At 43.5% G+C, this 26,975-nt stretch overlaps 1 protein-coding gene across 2 annotated transcripts; it reads right to left on the bottom strand.

Annotated features, from left to right (window-relative positions):
* Positions 1–26,390, bottom strand: LOC115136010 (fasciculation and elongation protein zeta-1-like). 2 transcript variants are annotated; one of them, XM_029671329.2, is made up of 10 exons: positions 26,034–26,390; positions 21,290–21,640; positions 18,939–19,038; positions 17,905–17,991; positions 17,051–17,219; positions 13,751–14,076; positions 1,292–1,372; positions 1,088–1,163; positions 634–699; positions 1–191 (listed from the first exon to the last, which is right to left on the bottom strand). In XM_029671329.2, the coding sequence occupies exons 2-10, from the start codon at positions 21,595–21,597 to the stop codon at positions 175–177; spliced, it is 1,230 nt and encodes a 409-aa protein (XP_029527189.2). In that variant the 5' UTR covers positions 21,598–21,640; positions 26,034–26,390; the 3' UTR covers positions 1–174. The 2 variants fall into 2 exon arrangements, with proteins under 2 accessions (XP_029527189.2, XP_029527190.2); XM_029671330.2 differs by having other exon boundaries at positions 18,939–18,990.
* Between the last annotated feature and the right edge of the window lie 585 nt (positions 26,391–26,975).

The raw sequence follows: 26,975 nt of genomic DNA, 5'->3' as shown, positions 1-26,975 counted from the left end.
TCAGCAAAAAGGAGTAGTTTTATTAGATGAGTAAGGTACAGTGTTTTAGATGGTAACGGTCCATGGCTGACAATGAAAGCGGGGGGAGCTCATGCAGCTTGGACGGGTGGAGGGTTGCCAGATTGGAGTCTCCTCCGAAGTCTCCGTCAGACAGCAGCCCATGGCTTGAATTCTTTAAGTAGGACACAGCACTGGAGACATTTTTTTGTGGTTAATTAGGGATACTTCAATCATCGTTATAATTATATGCTTTGTCAACTATCATATTAGCTAAACGTTATCATTAGCCTATTTTAATTTCTTTACAGCCCCCTTTCACATGACATAAGTTCAGACAGGAAACTCACATTCATTTAACCATTTATTAGAAAATAGATGACAACTCGTGGTCTTGGCGTTAGGCTCTGCTCCCTCAGGGGAGCTTAGTGCCATTAGAATACAGGCAGTGAGTGAGATATACCAATCCCCCTGACGGGAACAAAAGCAGAACCAAACAGCTGTTGTACTTTCCACTTTTGTTGACCCTTACTTGGACAATATACTGTAAATGCTTTTCAATGAGTTATTCCCTTACACTTAGAGTTATACCTATGCAATGTTAAGTGTTTCTAAACCTAATAAAGCATTAGTTACCTTTCAATATGTAGTCAGTTAGCAGTGTAGGCACCTTCTCACTGTCCTCCTTCATGGCATAAAGAACTGTGGGGAGAAAAGCAAAGCAAGGTGGCTCTTAGCACTGAGTATAGCACTGCAGGGCATTGTTCTTTGAACATTGTAGGCATTGACTTACAAGTTGCCTAACAGATGGGACACAGACTAACCAAATAGAAAATTAGGTTTGTACCAGACTATCTGAACAAAACTAACTTTGAGGGTAAATTTGTGTGTTTCAGACAGCGTTTCCCAAACTCGGTCCTGGGGACCCTAATGAGTGCACGTTTTGGTTATTACTACACAGCTGATTCAAATAATGAACTCTTCATCAAGCTTTGATTATTTGAATCAGATGTGTAGTGCTTGGGCAAAAAACAAACTAGGAAAACGACCCATTAGCTCAGCATTACATTTTATTTCCCTGCCTACTTACTATTAGTGATCATCTGAAGGTCGTCCACAGTTGGAGGAGTTGCTTTCTTCTCATATGGAATTACCGTGTTTAGATACTGAACAATGAAGACAAAAGAGACAGTTACGGAAGTAATGTAGCAGTGTTGAACCCACATGCTTCATTGTAGATTTAACACACTGATATACTTGGTGGCTAAGAGCTGTAAATGCTTAAGTGTCTGACCAGTTTGTCCATCCCTGTGCTGCCAAATGTCTGTCTGATGCCTGTCTGCAGGATGTTGGAGAGTCCCTCCATACTGAACCGCTGGAACACAGACAATCACTAGCAGTGAGTAACAACAACCCTCTGTCATCACAACACGGATTTAGTAACACTAAATGAGACGGCTATGAGACATAATTCTATGAGACAGCATTCTAAATACATTATAACATTTCTCTATGCATTCATACAGCTTATACGGAGTTATTATGTATATACACTGCTCAAAAAAATAAAGGGAACACTAAAATAACACATCCTAGATCTGAATGAATTAAATATTTTTATTATTTTTTTTTTCTTTACATAGTTGAATGTAATGACAACAAAATCACACAAAAATTATCAATGGAAATCAAATTTATCAACCCATGGAGGTCTGGATTTGGAGTCACACTCAAAATTAAAGTGGAAACCACACTACAGGCTGATCCAACTTTGATGTAATGTCCTTAAAACAAGTCAAAATGAGGCTCAGTAGTGTGTGTGGCCTACACGCGCCTGTATGACCTCCCTACAACGCCTGGGCATGCTCCTGATGAGGTGGCGGATGGTCTCCTGAGGGATCTCCTCCCAGACCTGGACTAAAGCATTCACCAACTCCTGGACAGCCTGTGGTGCAACGTGGTGTTGGTGGATGGAGCGAGACATGATGTCCCCGATGTGCTCAATTGGATTCAGGTCTGGGGAACGGGTGGGCCAGTCCATAGCATCAATGCCTTCCTCTTGCTGGAACTGCTGACACACTCCAGCCACATGAGGTCTAGCATTGTCTTGCATTAGGAGGAACCCAGGGCCAACCGCACCAGCATATGTTTTCACAAGGGGTCTGAGGATCTCATCTCGGTACCTAATGGCAGTCAGGCTACCTCTGGCGAGCACATGGAGGGCTGTGCGGCCCCCCAAAGAAATGCCACCCCACACCATGGCTGACCCACCGCCAAACCGGTCATGCTGGAGGATGTTGCAGGCAGCAGAACGTTCTACACGGCGTCTCCAGACTCTGTCACATGTGCTCAGTGTGAACCTGCTTTCATCTGTGAAGAGCACAGGGCGCCAGTGGCAAATTTGCCAATCTTGGTGTTCTCTGGCAAATGCCAAACGTCCTGCACGGTGTTGGGCTGTAAGCACAACCCCCACCTGTGGACGTCGGGCCCTCATACCACCCTCATGGAGTCTGTTTCTGACCGTTTGAGCAGACACATGCACATTTGTGGCCTGCTGGAGGTCATTTTGCAGGGCTCTGGCAGTGCTCCTCCTGCTCCTCTTTGCACAAAGGCGGAGGTAGCGGTCCTGCTGCTGGGTTGTTGCCCTCCCACGGCCTCCTCCACGTCTCCTGATGTACTGGCCTGTCTCCTGGTAGCGCCTCCATGCTCTGGACACTACGCTGACAGACACAGCAAACCTTCTTGCCACAACTCGCATTGATGTTCCATCCTGGATGAGCTGAGCCACTTGTGTGGGTTGTAGACTCCATCTCATGCTACCACTAGAGTGAAAGCACCGCCAGCATTCAAAAGTGACCAAAACATCAGCCAGGAAGCATAGGAACTGAGAAGTGGTCTGTAGTCACCACCTGCAGAACCACTCCTTTATTGGGGGTGTCTTGCTAATTGCCTATAATTTCCATCTGTTGTCTATTCCATTTGCACAACAGCATGTGAAATTTATTGTCAATCAGTGTTGCTTCCTAAGTGGACAGTTTTATTTCACAGAAGTGTGATTGACTTGGAGTTACATTGTGTTGTTTAAGTGTTCCCTTAATTTTTTTGAGCAGTGTAGTAGATTAGTGTCACACCCTGACCATAGAGAGCCCTTGGAGAATGATGCCATACAGGCGTGCTGAAGAGCGTGACACGAGTTCAGTGCCATCTGCACCGGTTTCACGCATCTGGCCTCCAGTGCGCCTTCCCAGTCCGGTACGTCCTGTGTCAGCTTCCCGCACTCGCCCTGAAGTGCGTGTCACCAGTTCGGTGCCACCTGTGCCAGATCCACGCATCAGGCCTCTAGTGCGTCTCCCCAGTCTGGTACGTCCTCTGCCTGCTCCTCGGACTTGCCCTGAAGTGCGTGTCACCATTCCGGTAAGACGAGGGGGGGCGGTCTGTGCATATTTGTAAACAACAGCTGGTGCACGAAATCTAAGGAAGTCTCTAGATTTTTCTCACCTGAAGTAGAGTAAATTGTGATAAATTGCAGGCCACAGTTTTCAGCTATACTTTTCGTGTCTGTTTATTTACCACCACAGACAGATGCTGGCACTAAGACTGCACTCAGTCAGCTGTATAAGGAAATAAGCAAACAGGAAACCACTCACCCAGAGGCGGGGCTCCTAGTGGCCGGAGACTTTAATGCAGGGAAACTTAAATCAGTTCTACCAAATTTCCATCAACATGTTAAATGTGCAACCAGAGGGGAAAAAAATTCGAGATCACCTGTACTCCATACACAGAGACGCGTACAAAGCTCTCCCTCGCCCTCCATTTGGTAAATCCGACCACAACTCTATCCTCCTGATTCCTGCTTACAAGCAAAAATTAAAGCAGGAAGCACCAGTGACTCGGTCTATAAAAAAAGTGGTCAGATGAAGCAGATGCTAAACTACAGGACTGTTTTGCTATCACAGACTGGAACATGTTCCGGGATTCTTCCGATGGCATTGAGGAGTACACCGCATCAGTCACTGGCTTTATCAATAAGTGCATCGGGGACGTCGTCCCCACAGTGACTGTACGTACATACCCCAACCAGAAGTCATGGATTACAGGCAACATTTACACTGAGCTAAAAGGTATAGCTGCCGCTTTCAAGGTGCGGGACTCTAACCCGGAAGCTTGCAAGAAATCCTGCTATGCCCTGCGACGAATCATCAAACAGGCAAAGCGTCAATACAGGGATAAGATTGAATCATACTACACCGGCTCCGACGCTCGTCGGATGTGGCAGGGCTTGCAAATGATTACATACTACAAAGGGAAGCACAGCTGAGAGCTGTCCAGTGACACGAGCCTACCAGACGAGTTAAATCACTTCTATGCTCGCTTCGAGGCAAGAAACACTGAGGCATGCATGAGAGCATCAGCTGTTCCGGACGACTGTGGGATCACATGCACAAGGCTGCAGGGCCAGACGGATTACCAGGACGTGTGCTCCGGGCATGTGCTGACCAACTGGCAGGTGTCTTCACTGACATTTTCAACATGTCCCTGATTAAGTCTATAATCCCAGCATGTTTCAAGCAGACCACCATAGTCTCTGTGCCCAAGAACACAAAGGCAACCTGCCTCAATGACTACAGACCCGTAGCACTCACGTCCGTAGCCATGAAGTACTTTGAAAGGTTGGTAATGGCTCACATCAACACCAAAAGGAACACTTATGTGAGAATGCTATTCATTGACTACAGCTCAACGTTCAACACCATCGTACACCACAGAAATTTGGACATATTTCCACTGGTCTAAAGTCCATTGCTCGTGTTTCTTGGCCAAGCAAGTCTCTTCTGCTTATTGGTGTCCTTTAATAGTGGTTTCTTTGCAGCAATTCGATAATGAAGACTTGATTCACACGGTCTCCTCTGAACAGATGATGTTGAGTTGTGTCTGTTACTTGAACTCTGTGGAGCATTTATTTGGGCTGCAATTCTGTCTCAACACAGAATTCTGAGTCTGGTAACTCACTAATGAACTTATCCTCTGCAGTAGAGTTAACTCTGGGTCATCCTTTCCTGTGGCGGATCTCATTCATCATAGCGCTTTATGGTTTTTGCAACTGCACTTGAAGAAACTTTCAAAGTTGTTGAATTTTTCCGGATTAACTAACCTTCATGTTTTAAAGTAAGAATGGGCTGTCATTTCTCTTCACTTATTTGAGCTGGACTTAGCCCTATTTGGTGAAAGACCATCTTCTGCATACTACCCCTACCTTGTCACAACACAACTGATTGGCTCAAACGCATTAAGAAGGAAAGAAATTCCACAAATTAACTTAACAAGGCACACTTGTTAATTGAAATGCATTCCAGGTGACTACCTCATGAAGCTGGTTGATAGAATACCAAGAGTGTGCAAAGCTGTCATCAAGGCAAAGGGTGGCTACTTTCTGGAATCTAAAATATAAATTATACTTTGATTTGTTTAACCCTTTTTTGGTTACTACATGATTCCAAATGTATTATTTCATAGTTTTGATGTCTTCACTATTATTCTACAATGTAGAAAATAGTAGGGAATATTGAATGATCCTCAATGATCCATCACATCTCCCAAAAATGTTTGCAACATACATCTGTAAAATGATAGTCTAGAAACGAAAGCTTTGGTTGTCTTCCTCTCAGGCTTCCATGTCTTCTCCCTGGACCTCCTCAATGTCCACCTCTTGAACATCAGACATCTGATGGCCTCATCTCCACTGTCACTTTTCAACCTTGTTGAGAATAGCTCGTTGTCAGGCTCAAAAATCCTCAAATTTGCCCGGATAGCCACCAATTTTTAAACCCTTGTATAGGTTAGCCTGTTGCGTGCTTTGGTGTGCGTGTTCCCAATCAAGGACCAGTTGCACTCTGAGGCGGCTGATGTTGGTGGGATTTGGAGGATGATGGAGGCAACAGAGGAAAGGGCCTCAGATCCACAAAGTCCCTTCCACCAGGTGGCTGTGAGATATGTTTGCATGACTGCCATCCCAAAGCCCTTGCTTGGAAGTGTACTTCGCCAGACTGCCAAGAACCTTGCCCTCATCCAGGCCAAGGTGGCGAGACACAGTAGTGATGACATAATCTCTTACATCTGCAAGCAGAGTCTGTACATCAGACCGGATGGCATTGTCTCCTTCAATCCTTGCAATAGCTACTGCTATAGGTTTCAGGAGTTTCAGACTGCTTACCACTCTCTCCCAAAATACATAATCCAGGAGGATCCTCTTGATGGGGCTGTCCATATCAGCAGAGGGCCATTTCCTGGAGAGCCTCCTTACCTCCCAGGAGACTGTCAAACATGATGACAACACCACCCCAATGGGTGTTGCTGGGCAGCTTCAATGTGGTGCTCTTGTTCTTCCCACTTTGCTTGGTGAGGTAGATTGCTGCTATATCTTGATGACCCTTCACACACCTAACCATTTCCTTGGCTCTCTTGTAGAGTGTATCCATTGTTTTCAGTGCCATAATGTCCTTGAGGAGCAGATTCAATGCATGAGCAGCACAGCACAGCTTTAGACCAAGCAGCTTTCACGTTCGCAGCATTGTCTGTCATCAGTGCAAATACCTTCTGTGGTCCAAGGTCATTGATGACTGCCTTCAGCTCATCTGCAATGTAGAGACAGGTGTGTCTGTTGTTCCTTGTGTCTGTCCTCTTATAGAATACTGGTTGAGGGGTGGAGATGATGTAGTTAATTATTCCTTGCCCACGAACATTCGACCACCCATCAGAGATGAATGCAATACAGTCTGCTTTCTCTATGATTTGTTTGGCCTTCACTTGAACTCGGCATCCAGCAAATTAGTAGACAAAGCATGTCTGGTTGGAGGGGTGTATGCTGGGTGAAGAAGATTCAGAAATCTCTTCCAATACACATTGCCTGTGAGCATCAGAGGTGCACGAGTTGCATACACAGCTCGAGCAAGACATTCATCAGCATTTCTCTGACTACGTTCCTCCATTGAGTCAAAGACACTTCTCATTCCAGGAGGACCAAGAGCTGTTGCTATCAATAAGGTGTCCAATTGATCATTTTCACCTCAAATAGAAGAATAGGGACTTTTGTCAGAGGTTGCTTGTTGTGAGCACGTAGGGAACTTTATGTACTTGGCCAGATGATTCTGCATCTTTGTTGCATTCTTCACATATTATTTGTCACAGTATTTGCAAATGTACACAGCTTTTCCTTCTACATTAGCTGCAGTGAAATGTCTCCACACATCAGATAGAGCCCGTGGCATTCTCCTGTAAAGATTAGGATTTTTTCCTGTAAAAACACAAACAAATATAATTCCATGTACAGATAAATAGTTAAGCACTTAGATTAAACAACTCCTTTGTAAGATAAATGTTTCAAGATGAAACAGGTGAATTAACACTCCTCAGTTAGCAGGCTAAAGCAAGCTAAAACTCACATGGTAGAAAAAACTAACTAGCAGAAATTGTTAACAAGTTAGAAATGATTTAAACACACTTTGCTGTAGGCTACTATTTACTAGTTAACAAAAAATCATGCATGTCGTTTAAAATATATTCACCCCACCCAGAATTGTTATCAAAACTTACCAGAAAGCATGTAGTCCTTGGCTCAGACAGTGTAGTAGTGTGGGCTCAATAGCATCTCATTAGTGTGCAAGATCTTGAGCATCAGCTGTACATGTGAGGGAAGAGTGCACTCCACATGTGATGGAAGAATGCACTGTGCATGCAGAGGGTTGTAATTCCATTGAATGTGGATATTTTAACCAAAATATGCCACAAGACCTAGAACTGCCTTGTGTATCCTACAAAAAAAGGTTCACTGTTATAAGCTAACTTTTGAGGAATTTAAGAAAAATTCCCCAAATTCCTGGGCTCAACTTCCCATGGAAAATTTCAGAGCGTTTGCAACCCTAGCTGTTACTGTAAGTGAACCTATGGTCACTTCCTCTGTGAGTACTCGGTCTGTTCTTCCCGTAAGTTCAGTTAGTTAGGACCTCTCGGTCCATTATCCATGTTGATGTGTGAGGGAGAGAGAGAGCTGTCTGACTTGGAAATGGATGTGTATGGACATTAAGCCCACATGCATGTGTGTGTGTGCATGCCTGTGTGTTGACAGATACACGCATGCACACACACACACAGAAAACTACAGGAAAAGGAGGACCGAGCATGCCCCCATTCTCATTGATGGGGCTGTAGTGGAGCAGGTTGAGAGCTTCAAGTTCCTTGGTGTCCACATTACCAACAAACTAACATGGTCCAAGCACATCAAGACAGTCGACTCCGGCACTGCTTGCTGTGCGGTAGCAGAGAAAACAGTCTTTGACTTGGGTGACTGGAGTCTCTGACAATTTTGTTTTTTCCTCAGACACCGCCTATTATATAGGTCCTGGATTGCAGGAAGCTTGCCCCAGTGATGTACTGGGCCACACGCACTACCCTCTGTAGCAGCTCACTGTCAGATGCCGAGCAGTTGCCATACCAGGTGGTGATGCAACCGGTCAGGATGCTCTCGATGGTGCAGCTGTAGAACCTTGAGGATCTGGGGACCGATGCCAAATCTTTTTGCCATGATCTCTTCACAACTGCCTTGGTGTGTTTGGACCGTGATAGATCATTGGTGATGTGGACACCAAGGCAGTTGAAACTCTCGACCCGCTTCACTACAGCCCTGTTAATGGGGGCCTGTTCGGCCCGCCTTTTCCTGAAGTCCACGATCAGTTCCTTTGTCTTGCTCACATTGAGGGAGAGGTTGTTGTCCTGGCACCACGCTGCCAGTTCTCTGACCTCCTCCCTATAGGCTGTCTCATCGTTGTCGGTGATCAGGCCTACAACTGTAGTGTGGTCAGCAAACTTTTTTAAATGTATTTTTTATATTTCACCTTTGTTTAACCAGATAGGCCAGTTGAGAACAAGTTCTCATTTAAAACTGCGACCTGGCCGAGATAAAGCAAAGCAGTGCGACACAATTTAGCAAATTAACACTGGAATGATAGATGTGCAGATGATGATGTGGAAGAAGAAATACTGGTGTGCAAAATAACAAAAATGTAAATAAAAACTATATCGGAATGAGGTAGATAGATTGGATGGGCTTTTTACTGATGGGTTGTGTACACCTGCAGTGATCGGTAAGCTGCTCAGATAGCTGATGCTTAAAGTTAGTGAGGGAGATATAAGTCTCCAACTTCAGCGATTTTTGCAATTCGTTCTAGTCATTGGCAGCAGAGAACTGGAAGGAAAGGCGGCCAAATGAGGTGTTAGTTTTGAGGATGACCAGTAAGATATACCTGCTGGAGTGCTTGCTACGGGTGGGTGTTGTTATGGTGACCTGTGAGCTGAGATAAGGCGGAGCTTTACCTAGCAAAGACTTATTGATGACCTGGAGCCAGTGGGTCTGGCGCCGAATATGTAGCGAGGGCCAGCCGACGAGAGCATACATGTCGCAGTGGTGGGGGGTATATCGGGCTTTGGTGCAAAACGGATGGCACTGTGATAGACTGCATCCAGTTTGCTGAGTAGAGTGTTGGAGGCTATTTTATAAATAACATAGCCGAAGTCGAGGATCGGTAGGATAGTCAGTTTTACAAGGGTATGTTTGGCAGCGTGAGTGAAGGAGGCTTTGTTGTGAAATAGGAAGCAGACTCTAGATTTAATTTTGGATTGGAGATGTTTAATATGAGTCTGGAAGGAGAGTTTAAAGTCTAGCGAGACACCTAGGTATTTGTTGTTGTCCACATCTAAGTCAGAACCGTCCAGAGTAGTGATGCTAGTCGGGCAGGCAGGTGCGGGCAACGATCGTTTGAAAAGCATGCATTTGGTTTTACTAGCGTTTAACCTCTCTGGGACATGTGATACGGTAGCGTCCCGCCTCGCCAACAGCCAGTGAAAGTGCAGGTCACCAAATTCAAAACAACAAAAATCCCATAATTACAATTCCTCAAGCAGACAAGTATTTTACAGCATTTTAAAGATAAAATCCTCGTTAATCCAGCCACAGTGGCTGATTTCAAAAAGGCTTTACAGCGAAAGCACCACAACCGATTATGTTAAGTCACCACCAAGTCACAGAAAAACCCAGCCATTTTTCAAGCCAAAGAGAGGAGTCACAAAAAGCACAAATAGAGATAAAATTAACCACTAACCTTTGATGATCTTCATCAGATGACACTCATAGGACTTCATGTTACACAATACATGTATGTTTTGTTCGCTAAAGTGTATATTTATATCGAAAAATCTCATTTTACATCTAAAACATGCAGTGATTGTGCAGAGAGCCACATCAATTTACAGAAATACTCATCATAAATGTTGATGAAAATACAAGTGTTATACATGGAATTAGAGATATACTTCTCCTTAATGCAACCGCTGTCAGATTAAAAAAACGTTACTGAAAAAGCAAACCATGCAATAATCTGAGTACAGCGTTCAGACAACAAAACAGCCAAAAAGATATCCGCCATAATGTTTAGTCAACATTAGTCAGAAATAGCATTATAAATATTCACTTACCTTTGATGATCTTCATCAGAATGCACTCCCAGGAATCCCAGTTCCACAATAAATGTTTGATTTATTCGATAAAGTTCATAATTTATGTCCAAATAGTTTATTTTGTTAGGGCGTTTGGTAAACAAATCCAAACGCTCGTTCAGGTCCAGCCGAACGTCGGACGTAAAGTTCGAAAAGTTATATTACAGGTCGTAGAAAATTGTCAAACTAAGTATAGAATCAATCTTTAGGATGTTTTTATCATAATTCTTCAATAATGTTCCAACCGGAGAATCTCATTGTCTGTAGAAAAGCAATGGAACGAGAGCTAACTCTCGTGAACGCGCCTCACGAGCATGTGGCACAATCCCCTCTCATTCTCTCCCCCTTCATAGTAAAAGACTGTTGACATCTAGTGGAAGCCTTAGGAAGTGCAATATGACCCCATTTACACTGTATATTGGAATATGGCAAAGAGTTGAAAAACGACAAATCTCAGATTACCCACTTCCTGGTTGGATTTTTCTCAGGTTTTCGCCTGCCATATGGGTTCTGTTATACTCACAGATATAATTCAAACAGTTTTAGAAACTTCAGAGTGTTTTCTATCCAATATTCCTAATAATATGCATATATTAGCATCAGGGACAGAGTAGCAGGCAGTTTACTCTGGGCACCTTATTCATCCAAGCTACTCAATACTGCCTCCCTGTCACCAAGAAGTTAAGAGCAGTTGGAGGCCACGGACGGAGTGTTTTATGGCATTGAAGCTCGTTTGTTAACAATCTCCAAAGAAGGGCCAGAAGTATACAGAATGGTGTCGTCTGCGTAAAGGTGGATTGAAGAATCACCCGCAGCAAGAGCAACATCGCTGATATTTTCACAGAAAAGAGTCGGCCCGAGAATTGAACCCTGTGGTACCCCCATAGAGACTGCCAGAGGTCCGGACAACAGGCCTTCCGATTTGACACACTGAACTCTATCTCAGACGTAGTTGGCAAACCAGGCAAGGCAGTCATTTGAGAAACCAAGGCTGTTGAGTCTGCCGATAAGAATACAGTGATTGACAGAGTCGAAAGCCTTGGCCAGGTCGATGAAGACGGCTGCACAGTACTGTCTTTAATCAATGGCAGTTATGATATCGTTTAGTACCTTGAGCGTGGCTGAGGTGCACCTGTGACCAGCTCGGAAACTGGATTGCACAGCGGAGAAGGTACGGTGGAATTCGAAATGGTCGGTGATCTGTTTGTTAACTTGGCTTTCGAAGACTTTAGAAAGGCAGGGCAGGATGGATATAGGTCCCAACAGTTTGGGTCTAGAGTGTCACCCCCTTTGAAGAGGGGGATGACCGCGGCAGCTTTGCAATCTTTAGGGGTCTCGGGCGATACGAAAGAGAGATGGAACAGCCTGGTAATAGGGGTTGCAACAATGGCGGCGGATAATTTCAGAAAGAGAGGGTCCAGATTGTCTAGCCCAGCTGATTTATACATGACCCGATTTTACAGCTCTTTCAGAATATCTGCCATCTGTATTTGGGTGAAGGAGAAGCTGGGGAGGCTTGGCCAAGTAGCTGCAGGGGGTGCGGAGCTGTTGGCTGGGTTTGGGGTAGCCAGGAGAAAAACATGGCCAGCCGTAGAGAAATGCTTATTGAAATTCTCAATTATCGTGGATTTATTGGTGGTGACTGTGTTTCCTAGCCTCAGTGCAGTGGACAGCTGGGAGGAGGTGCTCTTGTTCCCCATGGACTTTACAGTGTCCCAAAACTTTTTGGAGTTAGAGCTACAAGATGCAAATTTCTGTTTGAAAAAGCTAGCCTTTGCTTTCCTGACTGACTGTGTGTATTGGTTCCTGACTTCCCTGAAACGTTGCATATTGCGGGTACTATTCGATGCTAGTGCAGTCCACCACAGGATGTTTTTGTGCTGGTCGGGGGCCTTCAGGTCTGAAGTGAACCAAGGACCTTATTTGTTCTTAGTTCTACATTTTTTTGAAAGGGGCAAGCTTATCTAAGATGGTGAGGAAATTACTTTTAAAGAACAACCAGCCATCCTCTACTGACGAGGATCCTCTACGGAACTTAATGATGGTGTTGGAGACGTGTTTGACCATGCAGCCGTGGGTGAACAGGGAGTACAGGAGGGGACTAAGTACACACCCCTGAGGGGCCCCAGTGTTGAGGATCAGCGTGGTAGACATTGCTACATTGCTACATACCCTTACCAACTGGGGGCGGCCCGTCAGCAAGTCCAGGATCCAGTTGCAAAGGGAGGTGTTTAGTCCCAGGATCCTAAGCTTAGTGATGAGCTTCGTGGGTACTTTGGTGTTGAACGCTGAGCTGTAGTCAATGAATAGCATTTTAACATAGGTGTTCCTTTTGTCCAGGTGGGAAAGGGCAGTGTGCAGTGCGTCATCTATGGATCTGTTGGGGCGGTATGTGAATTGGAGTGGGTCTAGAGTATCCGGGAGCATGCTGTTGATGTGAGCCATGACCAGCCTTTCTAAGCACTTCATGGCTACAGTTTTGAGTGCTACAGTGCGGTAATCATTGAGGCAGGTTACCTTCGCTTCCTTGTGCACAGGGACTATGGTGGTCTGCTTGAAAGATGTAGGTATTAGACTCAGTCAGGGAGGTTGAAAATGTCAGTGAAGACACTTGCCAGTTGGTCCGTGCACGCTTCGAGTACACGTCCTGGTAATCCATCTGGCACCGGGGCTTCGTTAATGTTTAAAGGTCTTGCTCACATCGGCTACCGAGAGCGGTATCACACAGTCATCCAGAACAGCTGGTGCTCTCGTGCATGCTTCAGTGTTGCTTGCCTCGAAGCGAACATAAAAGGCATTTAGCTCGTCTGGTAGGCTCGTGTCACTCGGCAGCTTGCGTCTGGGTTTCCCTTTGTAGTCCGTAATAGTTTTCAAGCTCTGCCACATCTGACGAGCGTCAGAGCCAGTGTAGTAAGATTCAATCTTAATCCTGTATTGATGCTTTGCTTGTTTGATGGTTCGTCTAAGGGCACTAACCACTAACCCACACATTGACTCTGTACCGATACCCCCTGTATATAGTCTTGCTATTATTATTTTATTGCTGCTCTTTAATTACTTGTTCTTTTTATTTCTTATTCTTATTTGTATTTGTTTTAACTGCATTGTTGGTTAGGGGCATGTGACTCAAATTTGATTTGATTTGATTTGGATACAAACACCATCATCATCATACAACATTGGTATGTGTCAATTCCTCAGTGCTAACCTTCGTAGGCATGGAGGCGGGCTTGGAGTCTGTGCAGGCGTTGATCATAGTAGGTGTTCCACCAATCACAGTCGTGGTTATCGCGTTACCCTGCAGACTGAGGCCCTTGTCGACCCGGCGCCTGCGCTTGCCCGTGTCCCGCTGTTCCTTCTGGCGGTTTTGCACCTCTATGAGGGCCGTGATGAACGTGTTCTTCACCTCCTTCTCAAACTCCAGCTCGTCACGACGCGCCAGCTGGGTGACCAGCTCCTCGGAGTACTCTCTGATGGCCGCCTCCACCCGGCACAGCAGCTCCACCAGGGCCGAGCTGGGCATTACACTCAAGCCTGGAGGGAGAGAGAGGCATGGAGGTCAGGTATAGAGCTACATTAGCCTGGAGCCCCGCTCTGCATGAGCTGAATAGCCAAATCCTATGGTCATTGTCACAAACAGACAGATCTGAACCCAGGCAAACTGACATAGGTCTGGAGGGAGAAGGGAGGAGACAATGGTTGTAACCAGGTATGGAGCTATGCTACATTAGCCTGTTGATTCCAAATGCTGTATTGTCAACTCTTACGGTCATTGTTACTAATAGATCTAGGCCCAGGCTAATTGTACATAGAGGTGAACAGAGATTCAATATGCATAATGTTATATACTGTAGAAGGGATATCAAATTGCTTTCCTTGAGGGACAAAGCACAATGACATAAACTGCTTGGGAAAAAGGAAACCTGGGCCTGTATTCATAAAACATCTCAGAGTAGGAGTGCTAATTTAGGATCAGGTTCCCCCCGTCAATATAATCATATTCATTGTGATATAAAAGGCAATACTGATTCTAGATCAGCATACTTTGAGACACTTTATGAATATGAGCCCAGTACCACTTCAGGCCTCAAGTGCAGGAATTGAATTGATGTGTATTCATGGATGCCATGGGAAGCCAGGCTTCACAATTTTTTGGACCAATAATAAAAATGTATAATAATAATACAAATATTTATTTTGTCTCTCTGTGTTTCATAAATTGTACTTCAATTCACAAGAGGCTGAATGTATCTTAAAGGAGAAAGCATCCAAGCGAGCGAAACAGCGCCCCTCTGTCTCTCTACATGTAGGCCATCAAACTGATGCTGTCTGGTTCAAACGAGTATGACATTGTTGCCGCCCGTAGCATTGAATGCAAGGGAAGCCAGTGAGTATCTAGCCTCCCTTGACAAAAAAAAGTATAAAAAATGTACCAATCAGCATTGAGCTAAACTGAGCGAGCTCAACTGTGAATGGTCCTGGCGCACCAGAAAAAGTGTCAAGGGAAGCCAGCTTGGATTTGGCGTCACTCTTATCAAATCCCATTCAGAGCATACTTAAACTGTTGCACCTCGTTGTGTTGTTGTCCTCCGGTGGCTAGCTAGCCAGCTAGCTAAAATCGGCCTTTTCCTAAATTAGCCATGGATGGAAATAGAGATTTGGACTTGTGGTTTTACTTCATTCTCCGTACTGGCCAATGACTTTAACAATGATTCTGATCCAACCATTAATTCATACATTGTTGTGCCCCTGACCTGGGAGGATGGAAGTTCAATATGTAGCTAGATGTAGAAGGCTAATGTTAACTAGCTAACGTTTCCCATGAATGAAAGTTAGGGTAGCGAGCTAGCATTTTAGCCAGGTAGCCTAGGACAATAAACAAAAAAAGTGTGTATAGGTATGACAGACTGTGATTGACTGTTTCCTCAACATGAAAGAGAGAAGGATGACATTGGAATTTCTCTACGAGTCAAAATGTTTTTCTACATTCACGAACACGCACGCACACACATAAATCAGAACCATGGACAGCCACATCACATTTAGCTTACGTGGATTGAACAAAAGATTTTTGGGGTATCTTTTAGTTGTTACTCTATTAGACTAAGTAGATGTGATTTGATGATGTTGAAATGTTGAAGTTAAAATGGTGCTGGAATAGTGGAGGCAGCTGCTGTTTTCTTTGCGACTTGCAGTAACTCTCTGAGGTCCTAAATCAATAGTTGTTTAGTGGCCTGAAAATGTCGGAAACATTAACTTGCTTGTAGGTCATGTAACTGTCTGTTACTCTACATGCAATATCCTTTGTGGCCTTTTGTTTTATTTTTAATTTAACCTTTATTTAAGTAGGCAAGTCAGTTAAGAACAAATTCTTATTTACAATGACGGCCTACACCGGCCAAACCCAGACGACGCTGGGCCTATGGTGCGCCGCCCTATGGGACTCCCAATCATGGCCGGTTGTGATACAGCCTGGATTGGAACCACTTCACTGGACAGAGATTGCTATCTGGTTTTGTGATAAAATAAAGGTGTGGTTGTATTTATTCTGGCCACTGTGTCTTCTTATTTCTCGGCCATAAGGCCTATATATCACGGTTGCAAGGCATATGAATTAACAGGTTATAGAGCAAACAATGCAATTATCACAACACATAGATTGTAATGTCTTTATTGGGGGGGTGGGCTTGGCTTCCCCAGTGATGTTACCCATGCACCGCTACTGCATACAGTATATGAATTGACTACATAAATGGGAGGAAAATGGGATGATATCACCCGTATGTCACCTATGACGTTTTACATTAGTCTTGACATTAAATTCTGAGGAGCGGAACTGGCCTTTGACTGTTTCTGTGACTGTGGGTGATACTGTCCAATATTACTACTATTTTTGGAAGTAAACACACACAAACACACACCAAGCAGGACAAATAAAAATGTGTCTCATGCAGGAGAGCCACATGGTCACACAATGTCTTTCCACAGGGAACCATATTGAGTGTGTGACATGGCCCTCTGAAATGATCGACTCATACGAAAAATGCCTGCTGCAGGTTTGTCCAGTTATTCATCCTATATTCACCATAGAGGCTGAAGACTGATGAAAGTTCCAGATATTTACTCAGGTAAACTGATAAGACAACCACATTGTCTGAACTAGGAACCCTCACCCAATCAAAGTCCAATAAGCCGGGCGTTAGCCTACTGAGCTAAACCCTAGCCATTAACTCAAACAACTTTACATATTTTTGTCTCAGACAAGGTTACTCAGTGATACAGTCACAGCTCATAGAGCACATCTTTAACCACTACAAGATCGGTCAAAGGTCACTTTCTTTTTACACACTGTTGTATAAACAGGAAATAGAATTAGGAAAAAGTGTCTGTCCACAACTCCAATGAAAATCTCAATTGGACCTTGAATTGCTAAAATGTTCATTTAACTCCTTGGTAAATGTGATTTGGTGTTTAACCCTTCAGTCAACCTTAGTTTTTGTACACTTACCTTCATAAGAAGACATGTTGTTATTGGCGGCCTGGGACAGCTGTCTGATCTCTTCCAGAAGGGATGGGTTGGTCTTGGGTGAGGAGTGTCCACTCTCTTCCTCGTCATCCTCCTCTGTCTCACCAGGGTCCGGAGAGTTCTCCATCATCTCAACTATCTCCTCAATGACCTTGGAGAGAGAGAGATGGAGGTAAGGTAGATGAATGTGCAGTAGCCTATGCTATAATGCAGAAGGGAGCTACTTGAAATAAATAGTCTTGCTATACATTTAGCCTTGGCCTAAATTGACTTGGCCTTTCTAACCACTATTATTATAGTATATGGGGGAGTTAATGTATTCTTCTTTTGTATGTTTTAAATTAGTCTAAATTAGATTAAAGTAACTGTCCAGAGAGAATCTCACATTTAAAAGTTAATATTCTGTTAACTCATTCCAAAATAATGTTGTTGACTCAACTTTTATTCGTATTTGTGGCCAAAGCATAAATTGGAGAAAAACCCACATCTCAAACAGACAATTTAAAAAAATGTTTGCTACTTCCCCATAGAGGATGATTGTCAATAAGCGGTCTACTTTGATTAATATTTTGAATGACCGGTATACTCCTACACCATTCTGTTGTTGGGTACGCCCACACCATTCCAGCACAGAAAAGCTGCTTTTTAACATACTTATTACCATTTTCTTTTAAGGAAAACTTTTTAACTTGTGTTGTAAATAATTATAGGTCATATTTCATAGAAATCTGGAAAGACTGGACAGTTACTTTAACTAAACCCAGTAATATTCAGTACTTAACTGGAAGTCCTACCAAGTCCTCTGGATAACAGGAAGTATATGTGCCTGTAGTCACCTGATCAGCAGTGAGGAGAGGCTCCTCGCTCAGGCAGTTGGCATTGTCGTTCTTCTCGTTCATCTCCTCCTCCTCTTTTTCATGAATCTGTAGAATACAAGAGAGAACGAATGAAACCATGGAAACCCATTCAGCCACATTAGTGCTAAAGTAGCTTAACTTCTTAGTATTGGAAACAGAAACCATGGAAACAAGGTTTATAAATAAGAGTACAGAAAAGCCATTCACCTATATTGGATTTATCTTTAGATTATTAGCATTGGCATTTAGGGAGCTAGTGAACATGGCCCAAATATGACCCCATTATCCCCCTCTCTGCTCTTCATCTCAAAATACAATTTACTACCCTCGACTTTAGAAGCCAATTTGAAAGTGTTTGGGTTGTGCTTAGTCAGACTCAAATTGCCCCAAATATATCTATTGTCCATTGACTGTCTGTTTTCTACTTGATTGCTTTTGATGCGCATTGTTTTTATGCCATTTGCCTCAATCAGTAATAAACTAAACCGGGGGCATGGAAGGGTAAATGCTGATGGAATGCTTTCTACTGTTTGGAGAGTCGCTTATACAGTAGCTTCCTGCTGGGGACTGTCTGTCTGCGTATTGGCCCTGACCCAGTGCCTGCAGTTGCATGTGAGAGCAGACTAGAGGAGGAGAGGGAGAGAAGGTGTAGGAGGAGGGGGGTTGATTGACAGATACTAAGTAGCATGCAATCAAGGCAGCTCAGCCTTGATTTTTGGTGTCAGGTCAGGTAACGTTAGCACCACAAGCACGACACACTCTAGCTTGCACGTTTGCTAAAACGTTGATCTCTTACAGCATGTTCTCCCACATTGCCTCACTAAAGAACACACTGCAGTCAGTCAAACATATCCATTCAAATAAAAGTCTAAAGATCTAATGAAAAAATGTACTTCCAAGATGTTGGCTCAGAATGTTGTCTTTCCAGTTGAGAAGAAAGGAGGTTGGAAAATGGAGAAACATGATTCTTCCGATGACCTTAAAGTATTTTGGAGTATATTGGAGGGCGTTACCTCCTGATCGGAGAGGTTGCCGTTGAATCCCTCTGAGTTGGGGTTCTCCCAGCTGGAGACAGAGGAAGGGACGTAGTTATCCATCAGCGCATCCCACACACTGAAACATGGACATAAACAAACACACATTCAGTCACCAACACTGCAACACAACAAAAATACACTGTAAAAATGCACACACAAAAAAGGAGATGCAAACACACTTAGCCACCAACATTGCAACAGGGCATCTCATATAATCCGGCACAAGACAAACACTCAGTCACCAATGCTGAAACAGTCAGGACATCCCACACACAACACAGCACAAAACACTATCAGTCCTCAAGGCTGTAATTATCAGGAAACAGACCATTTTTGGGGGGGCATAATAATCCCAAATTCAGTGGTGGTTTGTGATTAAAACAAATTGAGGAGGAGGATGGATTACATCGAAGAGGACCTAGATGACCCTCTACCCAAATCAAATTTGCTAGAAATTGTCAATTGTATATCTGCAGCCATTTTCTTCTATCAGTGTTCCGTTGAACATTTGCAGACAGTGAATGCAGAGGAAGAGATGTTCACATCACATTATTGTGCTCTATTCTCTTTTGTTGCTCTTTTATTTCCCTCTGTTTTGGGCGGTCTCTCAAAAATGATGTCCCTGAACTTGTCAACATAATTAATCAAATCGAAATGCACATCAAAATCCTCCCCATTGCAGTCCAGGCTGCAATGCACACAGTCAACTAACAATAAAATCTAAACTCACAGTTTACACATTTTTTACAGGTGTACAATTTGAATAAGTATAGATAAAAACAGCCCCTTACAGCATTGTGCAAGTTCTCTTCGAACTATAAGATCCTCGGTCCAATCAAGGCTTTAGCCTTGTGAAAATGACCAGAGTAGAACTCTCCCTTTCCGTGTTTTTCACCCAGCTTGGCATGGCATCCATACCCCACACACACACACAAACACCCACACACCAGACATCTCTCCATCTGCCAAACAGGAACTAGCTGGTACAGCACTGTCCCATATGTTTGCAAACCTTTAGCTAATCTGGCCTTTAGATTGAACCGGTCATTCCATCAACTGTGTTGCATAACATAAATAATCTATAAACTATCACATTTGGCTAGATAAAATATTGCTTGGATAAATGTGTGTATATATTCATTGCATCACTACAAGGATAAGGATAGGGGAACCAATTTCAAAACATTCAAATCAGAAACATCGTATGATGCAGTTTCTAACGCTGCAGTGTAATGTAGAATACAGTAGATCATCAAATGCAAAACAAGGTCATTATTCATTCATTACAGTTTAGATAGCTGTGATGACTTGTGGAATTCTATTGAACCATATTCAGAGTACATAGGACCGAAGGACAAAGTATTGATGATATACAATGATATACAAGTTTGTATGTTGGGGATGCTGTTGTTAGCATGTAGGGGTGCTAACAACAGCATCCCCAACATACAAATTTGTATATCATTGTATATCATCAATACTTTGTCCTTCGGTCCTATGTACTCTGAATATGGTTCAATAGGCATACCCAAGGGCACCTACAACCAAGCTATTTTTAGCAAGAGGGTTTATTTCCACCCAATGCGAGAATGTCTGTGTTTCTGCTTCAGAGGCTGTTGGCGAATGGGAGTGCTAGCTGCCTGCTGGTAGAGGCAGCGACAGACCAAAAGAGCGTTCAAAAATACATTTAATAATTCAAGGCCTATACCGGCTGTGGACTGCTGGAGTGGGCAGGGTCACACGGGTGGTTTGTGTTTTTCTGCTGGTGGGTGATTTGGTCGCTGTGAGGTGGGCTGAGTATCAGGATCTGAGTGCTGGGTCATGAGCTATCCAGTGGTATTTTTATAACAGTAGTGGTATATCAGCCAATGCTCTGTTTAGCTGATAGAATACCACAAGTCATCACAGCTATCTAAACTGTAATGAATGAATACGTGTAGTGTTCATAGCTGCTCCTTTCACACCATACCCAGACTTTACATGCTCTGTTTGCAGGAAATAGTGTGCCTTATGAATAGGATTGTACAGTCACAAAAGTATGCAGTATGAAGATAGAAGAGGAAGACATCATCAGACATGATGGACTCCCTAAACAAGTAAGCATTGACCAATGCTTTGTTCAAAAGATTGCTGCAAAGAATGTGCCATATTATCAAAAAGATTACTGGGGTGCATTGTACAACTCAAAAGGTAAGCAGATGAAGTGAAAAATCACTTCCCCTGTGATACACCATTTGTATCTTAAACTCTTATCACAAAAGCACAGACCCTTTATGCTGAGGTCAGACTTAAGCTTAAAAAACACAAAGGTGGTGGCCGACACTTACTCTTCATCCTGCAGCCGCTCCTCGTCCTCCTCGGTGTGAGACTGGTTGCGAACGGGGGCCAGGCCCTCCGTCTTGGTGTTGTAGTTATGGAAACAGACATTCAGCTTCTCGTCAAACTCGTTGACCAGGTCCTCCATGGACTTGAAACTCATCATCTCAGAGAAGTTCTCCAGTTCAGAGAAGTCCTCACGGGTGATGGGGGTCAGGGAGACTGTGCTGTAAGGGGGTCGGCTGAGGGGCATGTCCTCTACCCGGCAGGGCCTGAGGTCCTCGAACTCCTCATCCAGGCACACAAGCGGGGCCTCCATGGTGGGTGTCCCCAATCACAAGTCAATGACAGAGAAAGAAGCCCTAGCATAGGGAAGGAAGAGACCAACATTTGAAAATAACATGGACTTTACAGGGGATTGCTTTTTTCAATTTGAGTCATTAGATCATACTCCAGAAACACTGTCAATACCACTGACCCAGAAAAGACAAAGAATTTCTGGGTCCCAGCACCAGCACCAGTACTTCAGGTCTCAGGAAGACAGTAGTGATAATTCGGACATCTGCTACATCAGCAGTAGCACATCTGATTCAACAAACAAAGGCTTGGTGGTTAGTTGAATCAGGTGTGTTAGTGCTGGGCTGGAGTAAAAATACCTGATTATATGATAAATTCACACATCAGTTATCTAGAGTAATTTCAATTGGATATTTACCAATAAAATACACATAGACATTTTGTAGCACGTCTGAAATGGCAAAGTCACTCCCAGACAAAGAGGAAGGGACTCAGCTGGACCAGGAAAGACCCAGTCCCCCAGGGAACCAAAATGGTTAATTAAGCAATACTGGTGGGATTTCATTGATGAGGAAAGGGATTCAGGGACTGACAGTCATTATAAAGACACTACAGTGTCCACCAGTTATGTTGTCTTAAGAGCGATACTCAACAAAAGAAAGGGCATAGCTAGCCCTAAATTTAGACAATGTGCTAATTATAGATTTTATCGCTGTGGTAAATTAGTTTCACTGCAAGATTGTACTAAGCACCATGACATTTGGGAAACATTGTTCAAGATGGACACTAACCAACTTAAGTGAAAATCCTAAACACTTAAATCATGAGGTCATATAGCTATAATTATCAGACATCCTCAATGATGAATTACTCTGTATGTAATTCTTGTTATTACTATCCTGGTAAGTATGGAGTGATCTGTACAAAATTAACAACAACAGTTGATTCTTGTGGAAGACTGTTTGATGAAAGTTGTGTGTCAGTCCAAGTTCTGATGCAGTACAATTACAGGAGTGAGAGCTAAATGTACTAACGTTTTTCCTGGATCTTTGCATATAGCCAGGGAGTGTCGTGGAAAGGAATCCATTTAAAACAAGATTGTGTAAGCCTCTTCCTTTCTCTCATCACATTATTTAGCAAAGTGCCACTTCATCAAAAGACAGACATTAATCTTTAGTCCTTCCTCTTTCTCTTTGTCTCTTTGTCTCCCATCATACCCACCCTTATTTTCTGCAGGGAAGCCTCTGAGTATAGTGGGGCAAAAAAGTATTTAGTCAGCCACCAATTGTGCAAGTTCTCCCACTTAAAAAGATGAGAGAGGCCTGTAATTTTCATCATAGGTACACTTCAACTATGACAGACAAAATGAGAAAAAAAATCCAGAAGATCACATTGTAGGATTTTTAATGAATTTATTTGCAAATTATGGTGGAAAATAAGTATTTGGTCACCTTCAAACAAGCAAGATTTCTGGCTCTCACAGACCTGTAACTTCTTTTTTAAGGGGCTCCTCTGTCCTCCACTCGTTACCTGTATTAATGGCACCTGTTTGAACTTGTTATCAGTATAAAAGACTCCTGTCCACAACCTCAAACAGTCACACTCCAAACTCCACTATGGCCAAGACCAAAGAGCTGTCAAAGGACACCAGAAACAAAATTGTAGACTTGCACCAGGCTGGGAAGACTGAATCTGCAATAGGTAAGCAGCTTGGTTTGAAGAAATCAACTGTGGGAGCAATTATTAGGAAATGGAAGACATACAAGACCACTGATAATCTCCCTCGATCTGGGGTTCCACGCAAGATCTCACCACGTGGGGTCAAAATGATCACAAGAACGGTTAGCAAAAATCCCAGAACCACACGGGGGGACCTAGTGGATGACCTGCAGAGAGCTGGGACCAAAGCGACAAAGCCTACCATCAGTAACACACTACGCCGCCAGGGACTCAAATCCTGCAGTGCCAGACGTGTCCCCCTGCTTAAGCCAGTACATGTCCAGGCCCGTCTGAAGTTTACTAGAGAGCATTTGGATGATCCAGAAGAAGATTGGGAGAATGTCATATGGTCAGATGAAACCAAAATAGAACTTTTTGGTAAAAACTCAACTCGTCGTGTTTGGAGGACAAAGAATGCTGAGTTGCATCCAAAGAACACCATACCTACTGTGAAGCATGGGGGTGGAAACATCATGCTTTGGGGCTGTTTTTCTGCAAAGGGACCAGGACGACTGATCCGTGTAAAGGAAAGAATGAATGGGGCCATGTATCGTGAGATTTTGAGTGAAAACCTCCTTCCATCAGCAAGGGCATTGAAGATGAAATGTGGCTGGGTCTTTCAGCATGACAATGATCCCAAACACACCGCCCGGGCAACGAAGGAGTGGCTTCGTAAGAAGCATTTCAAGGTCCTGGAGTGGCCTAGCCAGTCTCCAGATCTCAACCCCATAGAAAATCTTTGGAGGGAGTTGAAAGTCCGTGTTGCCCAGCAACAGCCCCAAAACATCACTGCTCTAGAGGAGATCTGCATGGAGGAATGGGCCAAAATACCAGCAACAGTGTGTGAAAACCTTGTGAAGACTTACAGAAAACGTTTGACCTCTGTCATTGCCAACAAAGGGTATATAACAAAGTATTGAGATAAACTTTTGTTATTGACCAAATACTTATTTTCCACCATAATTTGCAAATAAATTCATTAAAAATCCTACAATGTGATTTTCTGGATTTTTTTTCTCATTTTGTCTGTCATAGTTGAAGTGTACCTATGATGATAATTACAGGCCTCTCATCTTTTTAAGTGGGAGAACTTGCACAATTGGTGGCTGACTAAATACTTTTTTGCCCCATTATATGTATTCATATAGCATCTCGAAGTTGGAATGTTTGGCCTTTAGGATAAGTTTGGCCTTTTCATACACGTCGACCTAGATCATTCCAAACATGCTCAGTGGATGACGTCTGGTACGTATGCAGGCTGGAAGAACTGGGACATGTTCAGCTTCCAGGAATTTTGAACATATCCTTGCGACATGGGGCTGTGCATTAACAATGAGCCTAAGGATCTCGTCATGGTATTTATGTGCATTCAAATTGCCATCGATAAAATACAATTGTGTTCGTTGTGCATGCACATACCATAATCCCACTGGTTGAAACCGGGATTCATCCGTCAAGAGCACACTTCTCCAGTGTGCCAGTGGCCATCGAAGGTGAGTGTTTGCCCACTGAAGTCGGTTACATCTCTGACGATGAGCATGCAGATCAGCTTCCCTGAGACGGTTTCTGACAGTTTGTGCAGAAATTCTTTAGTTGTGCAAACCCACAATTGAATTAGCTGTCCGGGTGTCTGGACTCAGACCATCCCGCAGATAAAGAAGCCGGATGTGGGGGTCCAGGCTTGGTGTGGTTACACGTGGTCTGCGGTTGTGTAGGCCAGTTTGGATGTACTACCAAATTCTCTAAAATGACATTGGAGGCGGCTTATGGGAGATATATTAAATATAGTAAGAGATATTTGCAGCTTTTCATGGCTACATGAGAAGCTTTGAACTTTTGTTAGTTCTTAGTCCATGTGCTAATGAACATCTTGCAGGAAGATACAAAGAAAAGACTGAAAATAGCAGAACATTATTTTGTTCTGGTAGACTGCCGTGAAATCATGGCTGAGTGTGACAATATGAGTTTGTTTGCGTGTTTGTTTATGTTTGTATGTGTATGCCCATGTGAATGTATATGCAGTGAGTGTAATGGTGTGCACGCATGTGTGTGTGAATGGGACATTTGACCTTCACCAATGGACCCAGGTTATGGTGGTGTTAACCTACCACTGTTTTGCTCCTTGCCTAGGGCCAAAACACCCACAAACCACCAAGACCAAAAAAAAACAATCGCAGAATCTCATCAGATGTCCTTTAATACAATGTAACCAAATAGCTGTCCCCATTTTACACTGGCAAAAACAAACGCTAGCACACTGACTGGAGAATAAATCAATATTTGTTGTTATGCCAAATCCATTGCCATAATTTCATTCCATAAGATCTTATGGCTATAAAATAACAAATATATAATCATTTTTTGACATATTTGGGACAATTCAATCGATATAGCGATGGGTGGATCATATTTATCTCAGAACAATACAAACACGTCTCCTGCTATTCATATTCATATGGCTGTGTGGCTGCCTGCCGTAGCCTCTCTCTGTGGTAAACATGAATATTAATATGAATATGTTTACATCTATTACTTTCATTGGCTACATGAGAACATGCTTGTCAGTTCCCATAGCCATTATGGAAGAAAATGGAGTTGGGGTAGGAAGAGAAGAGAGAGGATGAGGGGACGAAGAGATGGAAGACAAGACCATGGTTACATAAGAGGGAGGGAGATGATGGAAAACAATGATGGAGGGAGAGGTGGAGGTAGAGAAGGATAGATAGAATGATAGATTACCTGCAGTAACTGTGCCTCCTGTAATATGGCTTAGAAACAGAGAGACGGTCCCTCCTTGTCCTAGGCAAGGCAGATCTGCACTACGGCACCTTCCTCTGCAAATCCCAACACTGACCAACCAACAGCAATTACAGTCATTCCAGAGACTGGAGAGAAAGAGAAAGAAAGAATCATGACAATGTCCGGTGCTGTTCTGTCCGTCCGTTCTACTCCACTAACACACAGCCCCCTCGCTTATCTCTTTCTGCTGCTAGCAGCGTGTTGTTTTCAAATTAGTAAGCAGCCTCAGAGAGAGAAAGAGAGAGCGCCTGTGCATTGCTCGCTAGCTACATCACCTGCCTGCCTAACGGAATCATCATCCCCCTCTCCCCTCCTCCTTCTCTCCCTTTGTCCATAACTCCCTCCTCCCCCTCCCTTCCTCCCTCCTTCCAAGGCTCAAAGCCCTCAATATTAATGAGGAAAAGGGCAGGGGGAAGGTGAGGAGGTGAAGGGAGAAGCAGCTGCACCATGTGTGTACTGTAGAGACCAAGCTAACTGTGTCCGCAATGGCTACATTATTAGGTTGTCCTGGAACCTGCTACTTATCATTCTATGTGTAGAATGGCAGGAAAACTAGCTGTATTGACCAGGGCCTGTGAATACGTTAGCTTGGTTGATTAACATTTTGACAGGGTCAGAATGATGCTGGAACGGAACAGAGCAGAAAGGAGGGACACTGAGATTGGTGGTGGTTAGCTTGCTTGCTAGCCTGTGAAGGAAGAAGGTTATTTTTAACCTTATTGATGTCACTTGTTAAATACACTTTTTAATCAGTGTAGATGAAGGGGAGGAGACAGGTTAAAGAAGGCTTTTTGAGACCATTTTTTAAAAACCTTTATTTAACTAGGCAAGTCAGTTAAGAACAAATTCTTATTTTCAATGACGGCCTAGGAACAGTGGGTT

This window comes from Oncorhynchus nerka, linkage group LG10 (assembly GCF_034236695.1).
Source record: "Oncorhynchus nerka isolate Pitt River linkage group LG10, Oner_Uvic_2.0, whole genome shotgun sequence".
Classification (NCBI taxonomy): domain Eukaryota; kingdom Metazoa; phylum Chordata; class Actinopteri; order Salmoniformes; family Salmonidae; genus Oncorhynchus; species Oncorhynchus nerka.
This window is presented reverse-complemented; position numbering and strand designations above follow the sequence as displayed.